At 38.1% G+C, this 21,046-nt stretch overlaps 1 protein-coding gene across 2 annotated transcripts in view; it reads right to left on the bottom strand.

The window, feature by feature from the left end:
• Nucleotides 1–21,046, bottom strand: part of LOC150080881 (uncharacterized) — a 597,772-nt gene that overhangs the window by 430,038 nt on the left and 146,688 nt on the right. For both annotated transcript variants that reach the window (XR_016547378.1, XM_090381140.1), the window contains exon 7: nucleotides 8,717–8,822. Coding sequence is in view for 1 of the 2 variants with exons in the window: in XM_090381140.1 (XP_090237266.1) it covers nucleotides 8,717–8,822 (106 nt within the window). In the remaining variant the exon portion in view is untranslated. The remainder of the gene's footprint in view (nucleotides 1–8,716; nucleotides 8,823–21,046) is intronic.

Genomic DNA, 21,046 nt, shown 5'->3' with positions numbered 1-21,046 from the left:
CTTCTGATTTATCATGCTGAATATCTATTGTACTAGATGTTGAAGGTGTAACATACTTCAAGGATAATCCAGACATTGCCTGAATAACTTCTTCGCTTGCTTTCTTTTCGTTTCTCTATTGAAATATGCTGGGTCAATTTCGCTAAGTTTTGCACTTATATGTAGGGACCTATATAAAGAAGTTCATTAAAAAACGAAATACTGTATATATGTGTAAAACGTAAAATAAGTAGAAATCAAAATAAAAAAAAGAATTTTCAGGAAATACAAAGGCTCGCCTGTATACTATCACTCCCCGACTTACGTAAGGGTTGTGTTCCGAGGAATTCTACGTAAGTTGGAATTTCCCGAAGTGCTTATGCGGCACACAAATTTAATTGAAGCAAATTTGATTGAAGCAAAAAATAAATGTTCGACGAACTTGTAAATAGAATTATTTATTCTTTTTTTTTTTTATCTCATGCACAGAAAAAATTACAAAAGTGTGCAAAATTACAAAAATTTCAAAATTATAAAATTACAAAAAGAGAGAGGAAACAGTAGTAGTAGTAGTATCAGTGGCATTTGATGCAAGAAAGCAAGTGTATGAGCTTATGCAGCATCAGCCAAAAAAAAAAAAAAAAAATCACACCATTCCCTCCCAATGCCTGTCCAGTTCCTCCTTATTTTTATTCAACCTATCAACTTCCACAACGACAGATGGAAGTTTGTTCCAGCAATTAACCACCCGCTGGCTAAAGGCAAATTTCCGCACATCTAATCTACATCTGTCTTTTCTTAATTTGAATTTATGCCCCCTTAGGTTCGTAATCTGAACAAGTGGAAGGATCCCATCAGAATTCAGCGTGCTCACCCCATTCAAGGCCTTATATACCTCAATCAGATCACCGCGCAGGTGCATAGTCTCCAGCCACTGCAATTTGCAGAACTTAAGCCTCTCTTGGTAAGAGGATCCCTTCATTCCCCTCACCAATCTTGTTGCCCTTCTCTGTACACGCTCAAGTAAATCTACATCCTTCCTAAAATGAGGCCTCCAGACCTGTACGCAGTACTCAAGGCGTGGCCTGACCATTGCCTTATACAGAGGAATAATCACCTCCTTTTCCCTGCTAGCAAAATTTCTATACAGTATATGATTGACAAAACCCCATGACCTGCCCTGGCAGCCTGTCTGCATTAATCAGAAAACTTCATATCTGACTGCACAATTACTCCCAGGTCTTTTTCATTTTCTACCATCTTAAGTGTAGTACCACACAGTTGGTACGTTTCTCTGGGGTTACTTCTACCCATATGCAGTACTTTGCATTTGTCAAGGTGAAACTTCAATTGCCACTTTTTAGCCCATCTGCCCAAATTATCTAGATCTTGTTGTAGTAGCACACTGTCATTAACAACCCTGCCAACCTTTGTATCATCTGCAAACTTCGACATTAAGCCTGATATACCTTCATCAATATCATTGATAAATATACAAAACAACAGTGGACCTAACACCGAACCCTGTGGGACTCCACTAATAACATTAGTCCAAGAAAAGCAGCACCCATTGATTACCACCCTCTGTCTTCTCCCACTTAACCATCCTTTTATCCATTGTAGCAACTTACCCTTAATACCATTCTGCTCCAATTTGTACAATAGTCTTCCATGCGCAACAGTATCAAAAGCTTTCCTGAAATCCAAATATATGATATCAAAATTATTTTTTGCATCCAGTTCCTTTGTAACCACATCATAATATCCTATCAAATTTGTCAGACAAGACTTTCCCTTAACAAACCCATGCTGTGTCTGAATTATTGCTGCAGTCTTGTCTAGATGATCCTGCAATGCATCTTTAACCAGTAACTCCATTATTTTACCTGGAACAGAAGTTAAACTAACTTCTGTTCGGGCATAACGTCAACAAGTTTTACTTTTCGAGCATCGTTACCAGAATTAACTATCCAGCTGATAAGCACGCCACTGCGGAAGTTGAAAGCTGTGGAGCTTTAGAAGGGGTGTTCTCAAACACATCACAAAATTTCTCTGCAGCTGCAGAATCGGCACTGACGACTTCATCACATACTTTAATGTTTTGGAAACCAGCGCGATGCTTGAAACTATTAAACCACCCGTTGCTTGCCACGAACTTGGCTTGGGGTTTGCTATACTTATCCAAGGTTTGCTGAACTTAAGCAAGAAGTATTTATCTTCATAAATACTTCTTGCTTTTGCTTGTTGGCCAATGGACTCGGGGGCACTTGCTTCTGAATCTGATTTGCCATCCATATTATTAATAGCTTTTCCATCCTTGATATAGCACCTGAACGCTGTTTTGTGATCACTGTTGATCTTAAGTGCGTTGACCCTTTAACATGTTTTTTTATACGTGCACTGTCCCTTAAAATAGTATTCGCCGTTGAAGCAGCGAAACCTAATTCCATTAAAAAGAAATAGATGACAAACTTTGTCGTGCTTCGTACTTCTTAATCATCTTCATTTCTAAATCAATTTTGTTTCGTTTCCTAACTCTTGCACTTTCCGTTGGTCCCTTTCCCTTCACCATTGTAATAAATAAATAGGAATGACGAGCAGATTCTGAAAACTTATTTATGTTTTTTATATGACTGAAGATTTCAGTTAAGGGTAACTCATTTCACCAAAATACTGTAACGTAAAAACCCAGATAATTCCAGCTATCGGTATTATCGCAAATGCAATAAGATCGAGTTTAATACCCGTTTTATAATAGATTGCGCTAACAGAAAAGCCTAATAAACCGGAAAGTACAAATTGTTTTATGGTAGTGACTTCCAGAAATGTGTTTTAGAAAAACATCACAAAGGCGTTAAAAATTGATTCTTACAACGGAACATATGATAACGATGACAGTGTAGTGCAATTTCCATTATAAAAATGACCTTTTCAGAGAGATAAATATCTCAGTTATATAGCGAAAATTACAACTTCCACGGTCTTGGAACGAATTACCAAAAACAATGTGTTATTGGGTTCACATTACGATATTTTCACGATACCTCCATTTATTCTTACGGGATGCAAAATACGTTTCCACGATTTTGTTAAGTTTTTTTTTTTTTTTTTTTTTTTTTTTTGCCGGCCCTCTATAGGGCCGGCAAAAACTTAAGTAAAGTCGAATTTCCGTAAGTCGAGTATTACGTAAGCCGGAGAGCGGCTGTACTTCGTATAAATCCGCTTACCAAAAATGTGGTGCTAACTTAATGACTTGTAAGACGAACTTTGTAAAAAAAAAAAAAAAAAAAAAAATGTGGTTAAATTAAACGCGTTTGTAAAGGCTGAATATTGCTCTGATCCCCAGTTTTATATGCCAAAATAGTTTTAACATACCAAAAATTACATACGTACCATGGTTTTAACATACCATAACATACCCCAGTTTTAACATACCAAAAATTTCAACGCAAGTATTATGGCCACAGTCGGTTAATATAAAAATCAAAGTGTCTTGTGGTTAATTAAATTGTGTCAAATAGAAATTTCAACTAACGACTATAAATTTAGGCGGAAAAAGATAAATTAAAAAAAAAAAAGTTGAAATTATTTGTTAAAGTTAATACTGTACTTTCCTTCTCGTATTTTCAAGTGATGGAACCCCCTTCTGGCTAGCACCCGGAGGCGGACCGGACTGCTCCGCAGTCACCCCTCTTGCTACGTGCCACTGTTCTGAATTGAACGTAAACCTCAAATTCAAATAAACTTGAAATTTATTTGAAGGGAAAAAATAATAATAACAGAATGGTTGTAGGTGATGTCACTCTTCAGTACGCGCGTTTAGCTCTGTGAAATAGATAGCTATAGAGGGCAATGTATATTGTCTCCTCATGGTACAACAGTTGTGTTTTTAATACAGTATTTCGTTATTCAAATAAAATGGGTTTACATTCGTTTCAGAAGATTCACCAATTCGGTTTTTAGACTAAACAGACGGCCGTGGAAAACTTTCTGAGAGAAAAGCAACTAATTCGGTTAAATTTAAATTAATAAATCGTAAAATCTAAATGGTAGTACTTAGTCCAATTTTAACATCGCAAAAATTTCAGCCCAAAATTACAAAAAAAAAAGTCCACATGACAAATAACCTAAAAATATGCGAGACAGGTGTCGATGCCTTTTTTATTGAAAAATCCTGTACGTGTTGTCGCTGTGTCTGTAGATTTTGCTGTTTTGACTAACATTTGTTTTTCCAGGGCGTATTTTGTACTAGTTTCGCAACGCTTTGAAGACTGAGAAACGTAAGAAAAATGTTTCGCTATATCAACTTCATCATCGTTTTCACGTTGTATAAATGGAAAAAAAAAAAAATTATATATATATATTATTTTTTTTTTTTACTACAGTCTAATGTCACAAAGCATAACTAACTTTTAATGAGATAATTACATCTTTAATGTCTAAGTGTCAGGAATAATAAAAATTGAGTAATCAAATTGGCCATTTATTAGATGGAGAGAGAAAGAAAAAGATGGAGGGTGAGGGTATTCCATAACTCCCTATTTTCTGTTGCCAACTGCGGTATTTCCTGAAAATGTATCCCAGCGGTTGGAGAGGGATTCCTGTAGTACAATTACATCATTCTTACTCATGCATTTTTTTCATTCAATTTTTTTATTTTATTTATTTCGTTGAATAAAATATTAAATACTTAGTTTTCTTATTTAATCAATAGCATAAGACTATGAAAATTTATCTTTGTATTATCTGGAGAGATAATACAAAGATAGTGAGATAATACAATATACAAACGCAAGAGCATATCAATACAGTAATAGAACTATATTTGTTGAAATTTCTTCATCACAGAGCCTAAAAACATGAAAACACTTTTTTTTTTTCCAAAAAAAAAAAAAAAAATCAAAAAATATATAAGCTGCACACCCACACAGAATCAAATGCAATGTATACTATAAATATATAAAATTGAAGGTCATACCTTAAGTGATAAATCGTTTTAGAGTATATACATAATGCTCTCAGAACCCTTTAATCGACTTCCTTATCTATATTCCATGTTTCAGTTTCTTACAATAATATTTTGCAGATTATCAAAGGATTAAATCATGCCAGCTTTTTTTTTGTTTTTGTTGTTGTTGCTACTTCTGCCGCTGTCATTATGTTTTAAAATTCGATACATCATTGAAAGACTGTGAATTTCACAACTATTTCATGATTCATTTCATACTAAACTGACTCATAATATATAACTTGCAATTACTTTAATGGACCTGCGAATTTACAAAAACGCTCTGCGAATGCTTCAAAACGTTTCAACTTTTAATTAAATGATTGTTACATTGAGTTACACGCTGAACGTCTAAGTGTGACGAATAATAAAAATCACAGTCTGGTTATTGCATTTGTCTAATAGTGTTTACGGAAAAAGAGAGTTGATATACACTATGATTTATTCAAATTTTAGCACTGTCATTCTGCATGTGAAATTAAACTGCCTTGGGGAGGGGGGGGGGAAGCTGACCAGGAATGCGACACACGACTGTTACTCGGACTACACATTTTAATTAAAATCAGCATAAACACTACACTGTGGTTAAAATTTTGAGGTTTAAAATAAGGGTGTACGTTGAATTAAATATAAACACTATTTGCAATTAACACCTGCGAATATGAATAAGTTGTAAAACAAACTAACCAAGTCGCTATCCGGCATATTCTGTTTCTGAAATTAGGAGGCTGTCACTCCAAATAAATTTAATTGTGAAAGTTGTCCAATGTTGTTGTAGCGACGGTATTAACTTTTTAATAATATATTTGCAGATTTTAACTGTACTGATTCTTTATATTTAATTAAAAATATACTTTTACTTTAAACATCAAGACTTTAGCCACAGTGTAATGTTTGTGTTGATTCAAAAAGGATCAAAAAATTTTCATGGAATTAAAATCCTGATGGCTGTATCCATGGTCACCGACAGCATGGTGGAGGTGCACTACATTTGGATTTCGAAGTAATACACAATTTTTAATATTTTCATTAATTTATTAAAACATAAGATATTGCATGTATTCCAAAATTTGGTGAACAAATATTTATACCCACACGCACCACCTTTCGAATATCCTGCCAGCGGCCCATGGCTGTATCGATTTCTTGATGAACACCTCTACATGTGAAAGAAGGTGGGGTCGTGAATTTTAAACGCCAGAATGCAAATAAGAAAATGCCACCCCTTCCTTCAGTTATACCAAAAGATTTCAGTATTCATGTTTTCGCCACTATACTAAAACGATCCACTGATATTATTCATTTTGCCGCCCTCGAGAGCTGGCGCTTGGATGTAATGTTTGTGTAAAATGATCATTCAGTTAATTCTGAATGATCGCTTTAATGGTTTCTTTAGTTAAATACTGTATATTCCGTCTTATAGAGGGAATCATTTGTTTTCGTCAATTTTGTTGTTTGCCTATTTCGTCAATTTTGTTGTTTTTATTGTTTGGGTCGTGTTGGCTGTTATCAGTAATGGGAGATATCATCTAGGACGTCTAGGTCCTAGGACATAACTCCACGCTGGCTATTCTATGTTCCAGACGCTTTTTATAACAAAAGAAGAAGAAGAAGAAATCGATACTCTTTTTTTTTTTTTTACTGTTTTTTTTTTTTTTTTTTTTTTTAATATTTTATACTCCAGGACGGTCACAGGGTCAAAGATTTTAACAAGACAAAGATTATAAGCATATTACCGAATTTTATGATATCAAGCAGATTATTGTTACCATTTTATCACCTTCAAATCCAGGAACAAAATGGCTTTATCAAAAGAATATGGAATATAAAAATATAGTCAAAACTTCCGAAAACAACTTCCCTACCGGATCATGGAATTTTCCGTTGCCAGATCATGGAATTTTCAAAGCTTGTTAGCTTTTCATTGATGGATGGGCGGGTACCCTGGTATTGCAAACATGACAACCCAGTTGTGAAGATAAACACACAATACGAGAGATGCCAAAAGATTCATGTGATAATATTTAAATAGAACTAAATGCAACTAGGCATAATATTTTAAGAGTTTAAGATTCTATATCTATATAATATCGGAGTAAATGCACCATAGACAACTCTTAAATAAAAACTACGATAGTAGTGGGAAAGGCATCATTTCATCTGTATCTCATATTGTGCTCACCCTTCACAACGATGAAAAGCCAACAAGCTTTGAAACAGTGCCGTCTGCCCACCGAAAATAAATGACAATAGTCTTCTCTATTAGTGAAGCGATTATTCGAAGTAGTGCAATACATGGTAACTCGTTGTGAAGCATGAGCACAATATGAGATCGAGCAGAAATTATGCCTTTTACACTACTGTCGTAGTTTTTCTTTAAGAGTTGTCAATGGTGTATCCACACCGATATTATATAGATATAGCAAGTAAAATATATATCATAAAGGTACAACAAAAATTAAATTATTTCCCCTTCCAAAGCATACCAACTGAGTATACCATACTCAGTATAATATGCTTCGAAGGCAACACTTGCGTCTCATTCCAAAGGACACTTCTAAATTAACACATAATTTAATTAATATGGTGCTTTAAAAGTGTATTCCGGGAAACAAAATTTTTCCAGAAAATATAAAAACAAGGATGGACACAAGTAATGCCTCTTTGGACATAAAAGTAGAGGCAAAGAGGTTGAAATTTTTGTTTATTAAACAAACGCTGGGAAGCATGTTTACATTATTCTGTGTATTCGCTTTGTTTATCAATAGATTTTTTGCCATCATTCTTCTTAACTCACAGATGAACTGTGGTTAAAGGGTGGGCCCTATTGTTGAAGCCAATCTATCTGTCTTTTTCAGTTCCTCATTCACTCAAAAAGGGTTTTCCATGAAGATCGCTTCATACCTACAAATAGAAAAACAAATAGACGGGGCCAAGTTCAGGCTACATGCAGAGACAAAACTCTCCACCCTATGGTTTTATCTAAGTCATGCAGGCACTTTCAAATTCACAACATTTTTTTCAACGCTTGTATGGCCTGACATTATCATGGTGTATTGTGATTTCGTGCCCTCTTAGAGCTTTCCTCTTTGTTTTATAGGCTTATTAAGCTTGTATAGTGTTTGGCAATATTTATTTGTTGTTTCATATTTCTCAAAAAAAATTTAAAAACTGGGTCTTCGCGGTCCAAAAATACTGTGGCCATCATTTTTGTAATGATCTGATAATCAGAAGTTTTTTTTTTTTTTCCCCTTCACTGGCGATATCCATTCCATAGACTGGCGTTTAGAATAAGGGTCATAACGGAACATCCAGATCACATCAGCTGTTATCAGGCCTTTAAAAATAACTCCTTGAAATTTACTGCACTCCAAAAACAGGTGTTGGCAATTTTCTCATGCTTGGAGAATTTCATTTCTCTTGTCAACAACTTGAACATCCATTTGCAGCATATTTTCCTATAATCTAATGTGTCTAAAATGGTTAATACATTTCTCTTTGAACACCGTAGTACTTGTTTCATTGCATATATGGTTACTGTCCTGTCATTTGAATCATTTCATCCAAAATCATAAGCGTTTTCTTCAATGCACACGGACGCTAACTCAATTACAAAAAACTTTGTCGCCCAAGAGGTATTATTTATGGACAGAAATAGTATTTATTCTATTTTTTTACTCAATTTCATCTAATATGAAATTAGTTGTAAGCAATGAAGAACTCTTTTACCTCGTAGGATGTAATTCTTCTGTGTCGAATCCACACTTGATCCAATCTTAATCAAACACGAAAGTCCGTCCTTTTCAATAAATTCACTTACCAGGTCTTTGTCCTCCTGAAATAAAGGAAAGAGGGAGGGGAGGTTTAATGCATAAGATTCTTTATCTATAATAGAAATACTGCATATTTATCTGTGGAATAAAAGAAAAACAGTCGATAAAACTATAGTCAGACATGCTTCATACTTGCCAAAAATAAAATTTACTTATTTCTGTTTTGAATGACTTTATGTGCTAAAAGTTCTTCGAGGGTCTGAAATTAATTCAACAGCAGTACACATCAGAAAACAATTTAATCCCGATGAAAGAACTCGGCAATGTTTCAGAGAGACTGCCCCCTCTTGTAAAACAATTTAAGCAAGGAAAACACAACTTCCATGTATGCGTTTTTTGAAATTTTATTTTATTGTAGAGCTAAGCTAGTGATTGGTTTGGTGTATATTAAGCGCGAAAACAAGTAAGACTACGCGACTTCAGTCTATAACCTATTGAATCTGTTCGGTCGATTTGCTGGACAAAAACCACAGTACGTGAGAAAAAGAAACACCCTCGCCTGAGATCGAATAACTTTTTTCTTTTCAATGCAGAGAGTCCACTTCCTTGTACCGTCTATCTATTATAATACTAACTTGGACACGTTGTGAAAAATGGCAATAAAACTCCTCGAAACGGAACTTACAAGATCCGAACTCAGGTGTTTTCCACTCAGTGGGAAAGGACGGCGTTTATAAACACTGCTTTTGGCGAGAAAAACAGAGATTGATAAGCCTTGCGCAGGAAAAGAGAAAGACTGCAAAGTCATAACAATCCAATATAACAGTGGCAACCAAAGAGGCATTTCAGAACACACACACACACACTCGTCGTACCTTGTCACGTATGTAGTATCGCAGCGGAAAATCGAACAGAGTCCTAGTCCTGTCAGCAAAAAAAGTACGATTACAGTTGGCTCATGAACACCAATACTGGAAGATTGAGGAAACGTTATATGGACTCACGGTTCTAGCCTGTTTCACGTTAACGGGACGACCAATATAGGTCCTCCCATTAGCAAGAAAACATGAGTACTGGACTCATCCTGCCAGGTCGGCAATGCAGGCCTGTGATGTGATAGGAGAAGTGGGAAACGTTTACGTGGTACACATGCAGTCATTAATACCAGTGAAATAACATTTGGATGCCTCGGATTACCTGAAAACTGTTTCCGATTAGGCGCATCCCTCTACGGCTGCAGTGTATCCATCTCCAAACAGGTTGTTCCAACAAAATAATGCGTTGTCTTATATAAGACAAGAAGTGGTTCCAGGAACATGAGAATGAATTCAGCCTGATGTGGTGCCCTTCTGCTGTCACCAGATTTTAATCCAACTGAACACCTGTGAAATGAGATAGGAGGAACTATTTCGAGAAGAGATCAGCAACCATCCAATTTTCAACTGTGGGAAGCAATTAAGTCAACATAGATCAGCTTCTCTATGGCACGCGTTCGATACCCCGTTGAGTCCATGCCACGACGAATCCAGAATGTTCTTATGGCTAAATGGAGAACTACTAACTACAGTAGACTGTCGAAATAACGGCACATTCGAGCTAACGGCACATTGAGATCGGATGTTTACGCAGTACAGATGACTTGCACTGCCGGAAAAAAAGAAAACGCCAAGTCACGTGGTTACTCTATTTGTTTACATATTTGTTTGAAATGGTTAGTGTATTTGTTTGAAAGTGAATTCTGTACTGATAACACGGATTATAGTGCTGTCTTACATTAATTTTAAATTCTCATTACGGCTCCCTAAGTTAATAAACCTCATATAGAGAAGAAAAGAAGAACATTAAAGCTTAGTGAAAAACTTGATATAATCCAGACTTACATTAGGGTCACCTCGAAATTTAATTCATATACCCATGTGTATTGTGTCTGTAAATTGCGTGTTCTCGGGTCGATTTTCCTGTTTTGCTGGACGAAAAACTCCAGTTTCTGGGGGGGGGGGGGTAAACCTTGCTATCTACACCTGAGACCAACTAACTGAGCCACAGAGTGAAAAAAACCCATAAAAGTTCCTCGCGTCACCAACGGGATTCGAATCCAGGCCTTTTTCACCCGGTGTGGGGAGGACGGTGACGTTAGCATTGTGCTACCGCGCAGACTAAACTTGATATAATAAAGAAACTAGAACGGGGCGTAAGCAGAAATGTATTAATGGCAGAATATAACATTCGATCGTCAACATGTTTATGTTTTTTATGTACAGTTAATAAAATTGCATTCTTAATCTCTCTATTTATTATTTAGCCTCATTATTTCTGCATTAAATATATTAAAAATAAAACTTTATAGTAACGGAAAAATCGAAATAACGGCAACTTGAATCCCTGAAAGTGCCGTTATTCTGAAAGTATACCTAATAAAATGCCCACTCGATGTATCTCCACTCTCAAGTGCAACAAAATGAGTGAATGTAATTAGCTTTCTTTAATGCAGTTTATTGAATACCCACTGAGCACTGGCAAGATATTTTGAAAGGTGGTGGTTCACCAAATTTTCGAATACATGCAATATCTTATGTTTCAATAAATTAATGAAAATATTAAAAATTGTAATAATACTCTAGATCTTGGGTACAAGTCCATAATTGGACTAACGGTCAGAAACAATGCAGTGATTGACAGATGACAGCATGGATTTGTTAAGGGAAAGTCTTGTCTGACAAATTTCATTGGATATTATGATGTGGTTACAAAGGAACTGGATGCAAAAAATAATTTTGATATCATATACAGTACTTGGATTTCAGGAAAGCTTTTAACACTGTTGCGAATGGAAGACTACTGTAAAGATTGGAGCAGAATGGTATTAAGGGTAAGTTGCTACAATGGATAAAAGCATGGTTGAGTGGGAGAAGACAGACGGTGGTAATCAATGGGCGCTGCTCTTCGTGGACTAATATTATTAGTAGAGTCCCACAGGGTTCGGTGTTGAGTCCACTGTTGTTTTATATATTTATCAATGATGAGGATAAATGGGCCTGTTATACTGGAATCCATAGAATCCATTGGTTGTAATTAAAGATATTCAGTATCTATTTATATTAAAGATATTATTTTACTGGCTAAACACCTAATCACCATTTATTTTTATCAATGATATTGATGAAGCTATATCAGGCTTAATGTCGAAGTTTGCAGATGATACAAAGTTTGGCAGGGTTGCTAATGACAGTAATGACAGTGTGCCACTGCAATACGATCTAGAAAATTTGGGAAGATGGGCTGAGAAGTGGCAACTGAAGTTTAACATTGACAAATGCAAAGTACTGCATATGGGTAGAAGTAACCCCAGAGAAACGTACCAACTGTGTGGTACTACACTTAGGGTGGTAGAAAATGAAAAAGACCTGGGAGTAATTGTGCAGTTGGATATGAAGTTTTCTAAACAATGCAGACAGGCTGCAAGAGCAGGTCATGGGGTTTTGTCAATGATATACAGGAATTTTTCTAGCAGGGATAAGGAGATGATTATCCCCTTGTATAAGGCAATGATGGTCAGGCCACGCTTTTAGTACTGCATACAAGTCTGGAGGCCTCATTTTAGGAAGGATGCAGATTTGCTTGGGTGTGTACAGAGAAGGGCAACAAGATTGGCGACGGGAATAAAGAGAACCTCTTACCAAGAGAGGCATAAGTTCTGCAAATTGCAGTGGCTGGAGACTAGGCAACTGCGAGGTGATCTGATTGAGGTGTATAAGGCCTTGAATGGGTTGAGCATGCTGAATTCTGATGGGATTTTTCCACTTGTTCAGATTACGAACCTAAGGGGGCATAAATTCAAATTGAGGAAATACAGCTATAGAATAGATGTGCGGAAATTTGCCTTTAGCCAGCGGGCGGTTAATTGCTGGAACAAACTTCCATCTGTCGTTGTGGAAGTTGATAGGTTAAATAAATTTAAGGAGGAACTGGAGAAACATTTAGAGGGAATCGTTGTGTGAATTTTTTTTTTTTTTTTTTTTGACTGATGCTCCATAAGCTCATACGCTTGCTTTCTTGCATCACATGCCACGATTACTATTATTGCTTTCCCCACTGACTTGTGGCGCCTCCGTAGCCAGGTGGGCAGGAGCGGCAGTGCGTAGCACACGCTTCTTGATTAGACCGGGGTTCGAGCCCGTGACCAGCAAATACGGAGGATGCGGAAAGGTCAGGGAATGACCACCGCATATTCTCGGAGCAATATGGCCCTAGTTGCTAATGCTCCTAAAAACCAAATAACAAACAAACAAATAACTGACATGTAACAAGCCAAAGTCACGTGATATCGTAATACATGAAAGCTTAAATAAATATAAAGAGAAACTACAATACGTTATGAAAATAATTACAAATTTTGAAAAATAAGTCCGTTTTTCTCTTGAATCTCTTCCGAAGTTTCGTAAAAACCTAATCTTTGGTTAAAATATCTTTCACAGCTGTTTTTTTTAAATAGGGAACTCTTTTTTTTTTTTCGCTATTAAAACAGCGGTGAGGAGTGGGATAAAAAGGGTAACTACGATTCCGTATAGCGAGGACGGGTTAAAAATCTTTTGTTTAAATATCCGTTACCGCTGTTTTTAAATAGGGAACGCGTTTTCCGCTATAAAAATTGCGGTAAGGCGGGGGATAAACACCCTTACTAAGACTGCAGGTAGCGAGGGCAAATAAAAACTTCGTACTTCCCTCTAAACCAAATTTACATCGAATGAAACAATCAGAAATAAAAATAAGCATTCACAGGAATCACCCAATCACAGAACTCGACCGTACTATATCTCTGTTTAAGACCATGCCCACTGCGCAGAGAAAACTTGTATCCAAATTCTGGAGTATAAAACCAAAATCGTGTATTACTTCGAAATCCAGAGATGGTGCGCTTGCATCACGCTGCCGGCGCAAATCCCATACATCGTTTTCAATGGTCACAGAAGCTGCTGAAAGTGACAGCTCAAACCGCATCGACTGGTGCACGCGTTCAAAAGTACCACTCACATTCTGAGCTCAATTACAGCGCCCTGAATGCAGAACATAAGGTCTTCCTGTGTTCTATAGAGCAGTCGCCATAAAGAGAAATCAACTGATCAGGGAACTGTGCCAGCCATGTCAGAAAACTACCATTCCCTTCTCATTTCACGTGCTACGTCGCACCAAAGTAGTTATCGTGTGGCCCGATGAGTTTCATTGTCCAGAACCAGGCACTGCGGAAAAATCCACGTTACCTCCGACAGCTGTCATATCCTTGGTAAATGGCTTCGTCAGTAATGAACAGATTGCTGCGAAAGGCGTTAACAACAGTGCGCTAGAGGTGCAGTAACAGAAAGCAATGTGTCACTGTGCTAGTCGCGTCGTGCATAGTCGTCTGCATTCAAATCTCGGGATTTTTTTAGCATAGAACAGACTGCTTCTCGTGTCGCATCACCACACAAATATTATGGCAAAGGTCATGACCAAGTTGAAATGTCTTCCTCAAAAAAAAAAAAAAAAAAAAAAAAACAGGTCAGGTGTGGAAACACTCTGCGGTCATCATGCATGATGCACTCTTACTTCTAAAGAACTGTGCTAGCGGAGATGCTTCAGTGTTTTTGGAAAACCGCATGATCACAACATAAACACTATAAGTGAAAAGGCCTATGTGCTCTGGATTCATTATATATAGCGTTACTACGTGACATAGCAAAAACGGAAGAAAATAAAATAAAGTTGCAGCTAAAATATTTAATGTTAAAATACGTACATGAAAGTAATACAGAGCTTTTGGACAGTATGGTGCCCTTCATCAGTTTTGACAGTTAATCTAAAAATCTATAAATATTGAATCTACGTGTGTGTAACGGCAGTCATGTACGGTGAACTGTGTGTATGCAACAATTAGCTGTTAGAAGGCAAAGCTTGTGGCTGTGACACATGGGAACGTTGTAAATGCCAGCGTTTGTCAGCCATGAGGATGGTTGCCTCAGTAATGGAATGGACACGACATCCTCTGTTTCAGTTAAAGGAATCGTTACAGCATGAGTTGTGCAGTGACTCCAACCAGGTGCAGCGACGGTAATGGCGGGACCGATCAATAGTCATGACATTGTGGCGTGGGTCAATGTGCAAGGTCGACCAGAAGTGCTCAGCAATGGCTGAGTGTTCCACGTCCACTAAACGGATAGCTCTTTCGTTTTCAGAAACGGGATTGCTGAGCCTCCTGCCAGTTTCCCCAACATAGCAGCTAGTTCAGTCACGGCAGGAAATACGGTAGACTGAACCACTCTGCAGCAAGGGGGGGGGGAACCGATGTTTTAACTCTCGAGACACCCTTGTCACCCTTGTCGCAACTTCCTGCCGGGAGTTGTAGGCATTTTATCCCAGGAGCCTTTAAGACCCTAGAAATTTGTTGTGATAGGTTTGGGTTGAATGGGATAAAGGCGGTCGTGGCGGAGTCGTTACTATGAATGGTCCTGTTTGCCGCTATGTGGTCATGGGCCTGTAGGTCGCACCTATCTAGGGTACAGATCTTGCGAAGTGGGGAAGCCACACCTCGCAAGATCTGTCTTGACCCTAGTAATCTCGGTGCGCTTCTCATCTGCAGAACTAGAGTGGTCCAGGCATGGGACAACAGGGCTCGCGATGTGCCGAGAAGACGGCTGCGTGCATGTACTGACCGGTACTTGGTGAATTGGCCAGCACACATCGGCTCATGACAGACTATCTTCAAAAGCATGTCCTTGCACCGGACAAGGGTATCCAAATATGGAAGGGTATTGTCCGACTCCAGCTCGATGGTGAATTGCATGAAAAGCGAAAGACAGTCAAGGTGGTGCAATAGTTGGTTGCCCAACTCCCGGGCAATAATCACAAACACATCATCCATGTAACAACACCAAAAGGCAATGGGATCTGGTAGGCCAATCAGATGTACATATTTTAATATTAAATATTTTAGCTGCAATGGGATCTGGTGGGTCTACCAGATTACAGCTGCACACCTGGTTTGAGTCACTGCACATCTTGTGCTGTAATGATTCCTTTAACAGAAACAGAGGATGTCATCCCCATTACTGAGGCAACCATCCTCATGGCTGAATAAAGCTTGTATTTACAATGCTCCCATGCATTACAGCCACAAGCTCTGCCTTCTAACAGCTAATTGTTACATACATGCAGTTCGCCATACATGCATGTAAGTTCTATATTTCGACATTTTCAGATTAACTGTCAAAACTGATGAAGGGCACAATACTGTCCAAAAGCTCGGTACATATTTGTATTACTTTTTCTGTACGTATTTTAACATTAAATATTTTAGCTGCAACTTGTTATTTTCTTTCCTTTCCATTTTTGCTCTGTCACGTAGTAATAATACACCGATGAGCCAAAACCTTATGACCACCTACCTAATATGAGGTTGGTCCTCCACATGCAGACAAAACAGCTCATACCCGGTGAGGCATGGACGCTACAAGATTTCTAAATGTGTCTTGTGGTAACTGGTACCAACACGTAACCAGAAGATCCTTTAACTCCTGTAAGGTCCGTGGATGAGACGCCACAGATCAGAGTTGCTGTTCAAACACAAACCACATTCTCGATGGGATTGATGTCTGGGGAATTTGGAGGTCAGGGCAATACCTGGAAGTCTTCCTCATGTTCCGTGAACAATCCGGATGGTGTGACATGGCGTATTATCCTGATGAAAGATGGCACCGCCAGAGGGAAGACCGTTGCCATGAGAGGGTGTACCTGATCAGCAATGATGTTTAGGTAGAGTGTGTTTTGTATCAAATGGCACCAGGGGTTCCCCCATCTCTGTGTAGTATACATTGTGGGTGAGAAACAGAACACTGTCAATGTCAGAGGTTCAAAAGTGTATGGATTTTGTATATGTGCAGTGTCGTGTACCATGTATATGTGCAGTGTTTTGTATATGTGCAGTGTCGAAAACCTGGAAGACAAAGGCGGAGATGGATAGATGAAATTCATGAGTTTTTGAGTAGTAAATGGATGGCCAGTGCTCAAAACAGAAGGAACTGGAAAGTTGCTGGAGAGGCCTTCATCCTGCAGTGGATTGAAAATGGCTGATGATGATGATGATGATGTCGTGTACCATTGTTCCTCTGGTCATTTAATTGCTGAGCCCCTAATGGGACACTCTGCCCCGTTGTGGCAGACCAGGTACTCAGTAGTTCAGACAGTGCTTTTTTTGTAAAAAAATAGGTGCCGGTACTCATTCTTTGCTATCAGGAAAAATTGAAAATTAAAAGGATATGAAAAGTACTCTAAAAATTTATTTTCCCTGATAGTTACATTCATAGTAATGTTTTTGGAATAAGAACAACAAATTTAGTATATTAACACAGTTTATTAAGTATAAATTTATTATTCAAGTATATATATAGAAAAATAAGTAAAATGTGAATAAAATAAGTAAATAAATTGGTTAACTACTGAGTGCCGGGCACTCGGGATGACACGAATTGTCGTTAGTGTTGGATCTCAAATAGAGAGCTTTATGATAACTGAAAAAAAGTTTCTTGTACCCCGGCTTGGCCTAAAACTTAGGAAATAACGAAAACGTTGTCTATTTGAGTCTTTCCAGTTGTTGTGAATACCAAGGGTGGGAGAAGCGACTCTGACTTCATCCTGCAGAAGCGATTAAAGTCTTGGGGGAGAAGCGACTGGCAGGTGAGGGCCCTGCAAGACTCCGCACAGGCCCCTCTCCACTACCGCCTCCTCAACACTGGCTCTCTGAGTACCTCCTTGCCCCAGGACAACCCCAGCTCTGAAAATTTTTAAAAAATACTTCGCAAAATTTATAAATGACCTTTATAAAATTATTAACTAACTATTTAGCAACCTTTCTGTCACTAAAAGGAGAGTTACTTAGTAAAAAGAAGCACGCTATTGAAGTTTAATAAATTGTTGTTTGTTTTTATGAGCATTAGCAACTAGGGCCATATTGCTCTAGGAATATGCGGTGGTCATTCCCTGACCTTTCCGCATCCTCCGTATTTGGTGGTGATGGGCTCGAACCCCAGTCTAATCAAGAAGCATGTGCTAGGCACTGCTGCTCCTTCCCACCTGGCTACGGAGACGCGCCAAGTTCAATAAATTGAAGGGCAACAAAAAAAAAAAAAAAAAAAAGATTTTGAACAAATTTTAACACAAAAATAAATGATAGATTTCAATCGTTATAGCTTTCCCTTGATAAGCATCGAATAACGCATAGTTAGTGTGATTTTTAAATTTTTAGCTCCGTTAGCGACGGAAATAGAGGAGGGGGGCACGAAAATTACATTTTCATATCTGACGCCGCCATTTTTAATTTTAAAAATATTTTAAAATTATATTTTAAACATACTCGTTGAGCTCTTTTCAATGGTGTAGCTATAGGTTGTCGACAACATTTTTATTCTCCACATTAACCCCCCCCCTCCGTTTCTCAGACAAATTTTTGTCAACAATGGTCAATATGGCGTTATGTTGGCCCACTTGATGTGCAAACCCATGCAAAATTTCTAGTCAATAGATTGAGTGGTTCCAGAGATACAATGCTGTGACAGACGGATGGACTGGACAGACAGGTAAACAACCGAGTGACATTTTATGGGTCCTTCGTTAAACTATAGCCCCTAAATATAAGTAAAAATAATTTTACAATAAAGTTTTTGTAGAATATTCCAAATTTTTATTAAGTTCTCATTCGACAACACCCGGTGCCGACTTCTTTTCTTTCTCTTTGTGTGTCTCTTGCTGAATGACTTTTCCGAAGCAGCCACGAATCGACATATTTTGCTGGATCGAAGAGGGTCAGCGATGGGTCTACAATTTTAAGAAACATTAGTGAAGACAGTGTTTTTGTCATCAAGTACTGAAGCTCTGGTTCAGTACTTGATGACAAGTACTGAAGCTCTGGTTGGGCTGACAATCAGATTCATTTGTGAAAATCCTCGTTCACATTCACTCGATGAAATTGGTATCATACTCGGAGTGTCCATCAAATTCTTCAATTCTTCCGAAACCATCTTTTCAATTAGGTACCCCCGAAATCCACAATTGCATATAACTGTAACCTAATTGACAATTTTCTAACTTCCTTTTCACCAAATGCCAACAGTTCATGCTTAGAAGATTTAATACCTTCGTTGTCCTCTTTTTCTTTCTCTCGTCATCGGTATTGTCACTAGTTCTTAAATTTGAATTTTTTTTTTTTTTTTTGAAAATGTCAGTGTCATTCAGATATTCAGGTGCTGTGACCATGTAAACAGAGATAGGGAAAATTTACGGAAAAATGTGGATAACGCACGTCTGCGAAACAGCATATGATTATTTGTCGGGGTAAAATAAATTACTCCCCCCTAATTCTCGAACGGGGCACTTACAGTTGATTCACAAAGGTGCCCAAACTACGGTCCGCGAGGAAAGTGAACTAAAACAGCATTTTAAATTTTGTTAATTGTGAAAAAAATTTTCATTAAATGTTTTGTTCAGTAAATGTAATTGTGTATTGTACTTAATAAAATTTTCGAATATTTTCAATTTTACTTTTACATGCAACAAAATATGGAAAATGTAACACACTAAAGAAATCTAACTTTGATTTTTTTGAATAGGGCACCTGTACGGGAAAAGGTTGGACACCACTGCAGTAGAAGGTGGGCCAGAGTCCATTGGGAATACACCTTGATCTGCTCACTGTTGACCAGCGCGACTTGTAGCTATCCGACCACCTGTCCAACGTATGGAGGTACGCCGGACAGGTGGTCGGATAGGTTTTACCAGGTACCACTAAGTTATAGAATGGTAATCCCTTTAGCTCTTTTAATTCGCTCAACAGCACTAATTACCTGAAGGCCAGAAATGCGAACAGTGAGTACCGAGTTATTTCTCTCCTAATCCGTTTGCTATATGAAAATTTTCTCGCTCAACGGAAACTATTTTAAATGTAACTTCCAAGGGGAATTCAAAATAATTAAACTGAAGTCCGACTGAGCAATTTAGAATTATAAAAATGGTTATATAGTTTTAAAAAGAAAATATCTTAAAAATAGACAGTGAAAAATGTAAATTTAGTTAAATAATTTTAGGCTTATTTGAATAGTAGATAAACAGGTAAAAAAAAATTACGGAATATTACAAATTTCGAAGTGCACTGCATCCAAATGTCACACGTCACTGTTAATATAGGTGGCGGTACGCCGTACCGTTGCGTACTGTCACAAAAAAAGCACTGAGTTTAGATATTATCTACTCTGGCAGGTCCTGTCACCTAGTTTCCTGAGATTTCAGTGGATAGGACTTTAAAAAAAAATAATAATAAATAAAAAGGGGAAAACGCTGGAATTTTGTAGCCATAAGTCGTTGTATGAGGTTCAATTTTGCATGATTCAATTTTAATGTGTGGGGTGCACTCTGGTGTACAGGTAGAGTGGGGGAGGGAGACCGAAGACTGGGGGAAAAGACAGAATGGAGACAATAGAGAATACGACCCCGGTGGTCAGTGGGGTCTGCCCAGGCCATACCAGAGGAAAGGAGGGGTGACAGGGAGGTGAGGAGATGGAGAAATGTCTCCCTCCCGGTGCGGAGTAGTGTATCAAGCAAATCGAGACAGGGAGATTTAGATCACTAATAAGGCGCTTTGTAGCAGATCTGCACTGTCAGGTCCGGTGGTATCCGTCTAGCCTCTGAGAGGTCTGATCAGGCAGTTCTTGTTCATGAGACTCAGGTCCCGTCCATGCTATTTTGAGTGAAGTTTTTGCAAGTCGTAGTCAAATCCAGTTTTTGTTGCATTTTCATCACTCTTGTCCAGAAAATGGAGTTTACTGGCTGGGTCTGTTGGTCATTCAGCAGTTGTGATTCAGTTAGTCACCTTTCGTGACTTGTCGGGGAAGTGGAGTTCACGCCAGGCTTTGTTGCATTTGTGGTGAGAAACCTCCGATTTTAAATCACATCTGGGGATGGGTATGTCTTAATCTGGTTTGCTCTGATTTTCGTGAGGGCATCATCCTATCCTACTGTGGTCAGATGCCTCCGTCCAGGAAACATGCCGTTGCTACTTGGGTTTGTTGCACTGTAGTTTTCATGGTAGCAGGTTGCTCTCTATTCAGGTGGGTTGAGTGGTTGCAGCAGGGTCAGTCTTCTTGTGAAGAGAATTTGGGCATATTCGGAGAATGCTTTGTAGGTGATGTCACTCTCTAGGAAGTGGTGCTCTGTCTTTAGGGATAAACTGTATATCGGTGATGATTAGACCCCGGAGGTCCTAATA

Source organism: Mastigoproctus giganteus, chromosome 9 (genome assembly GCF_048544385.1).
Source record: "Mastigoproctus giganteus isolate SK-2022 chromosome 9, ASM4854438v1, whole genome shotgun sequence".
Lineage (NCBI taxonomy): Eukaryota > Metazoa > Arthropoda > Arachnida > Uropygi > Thelyphonidae > Mastigoproctus > Mastigoproctus giganteus.
This window is presented reverse-complemented; position numbering and strand designations above follow the sequence as displayed.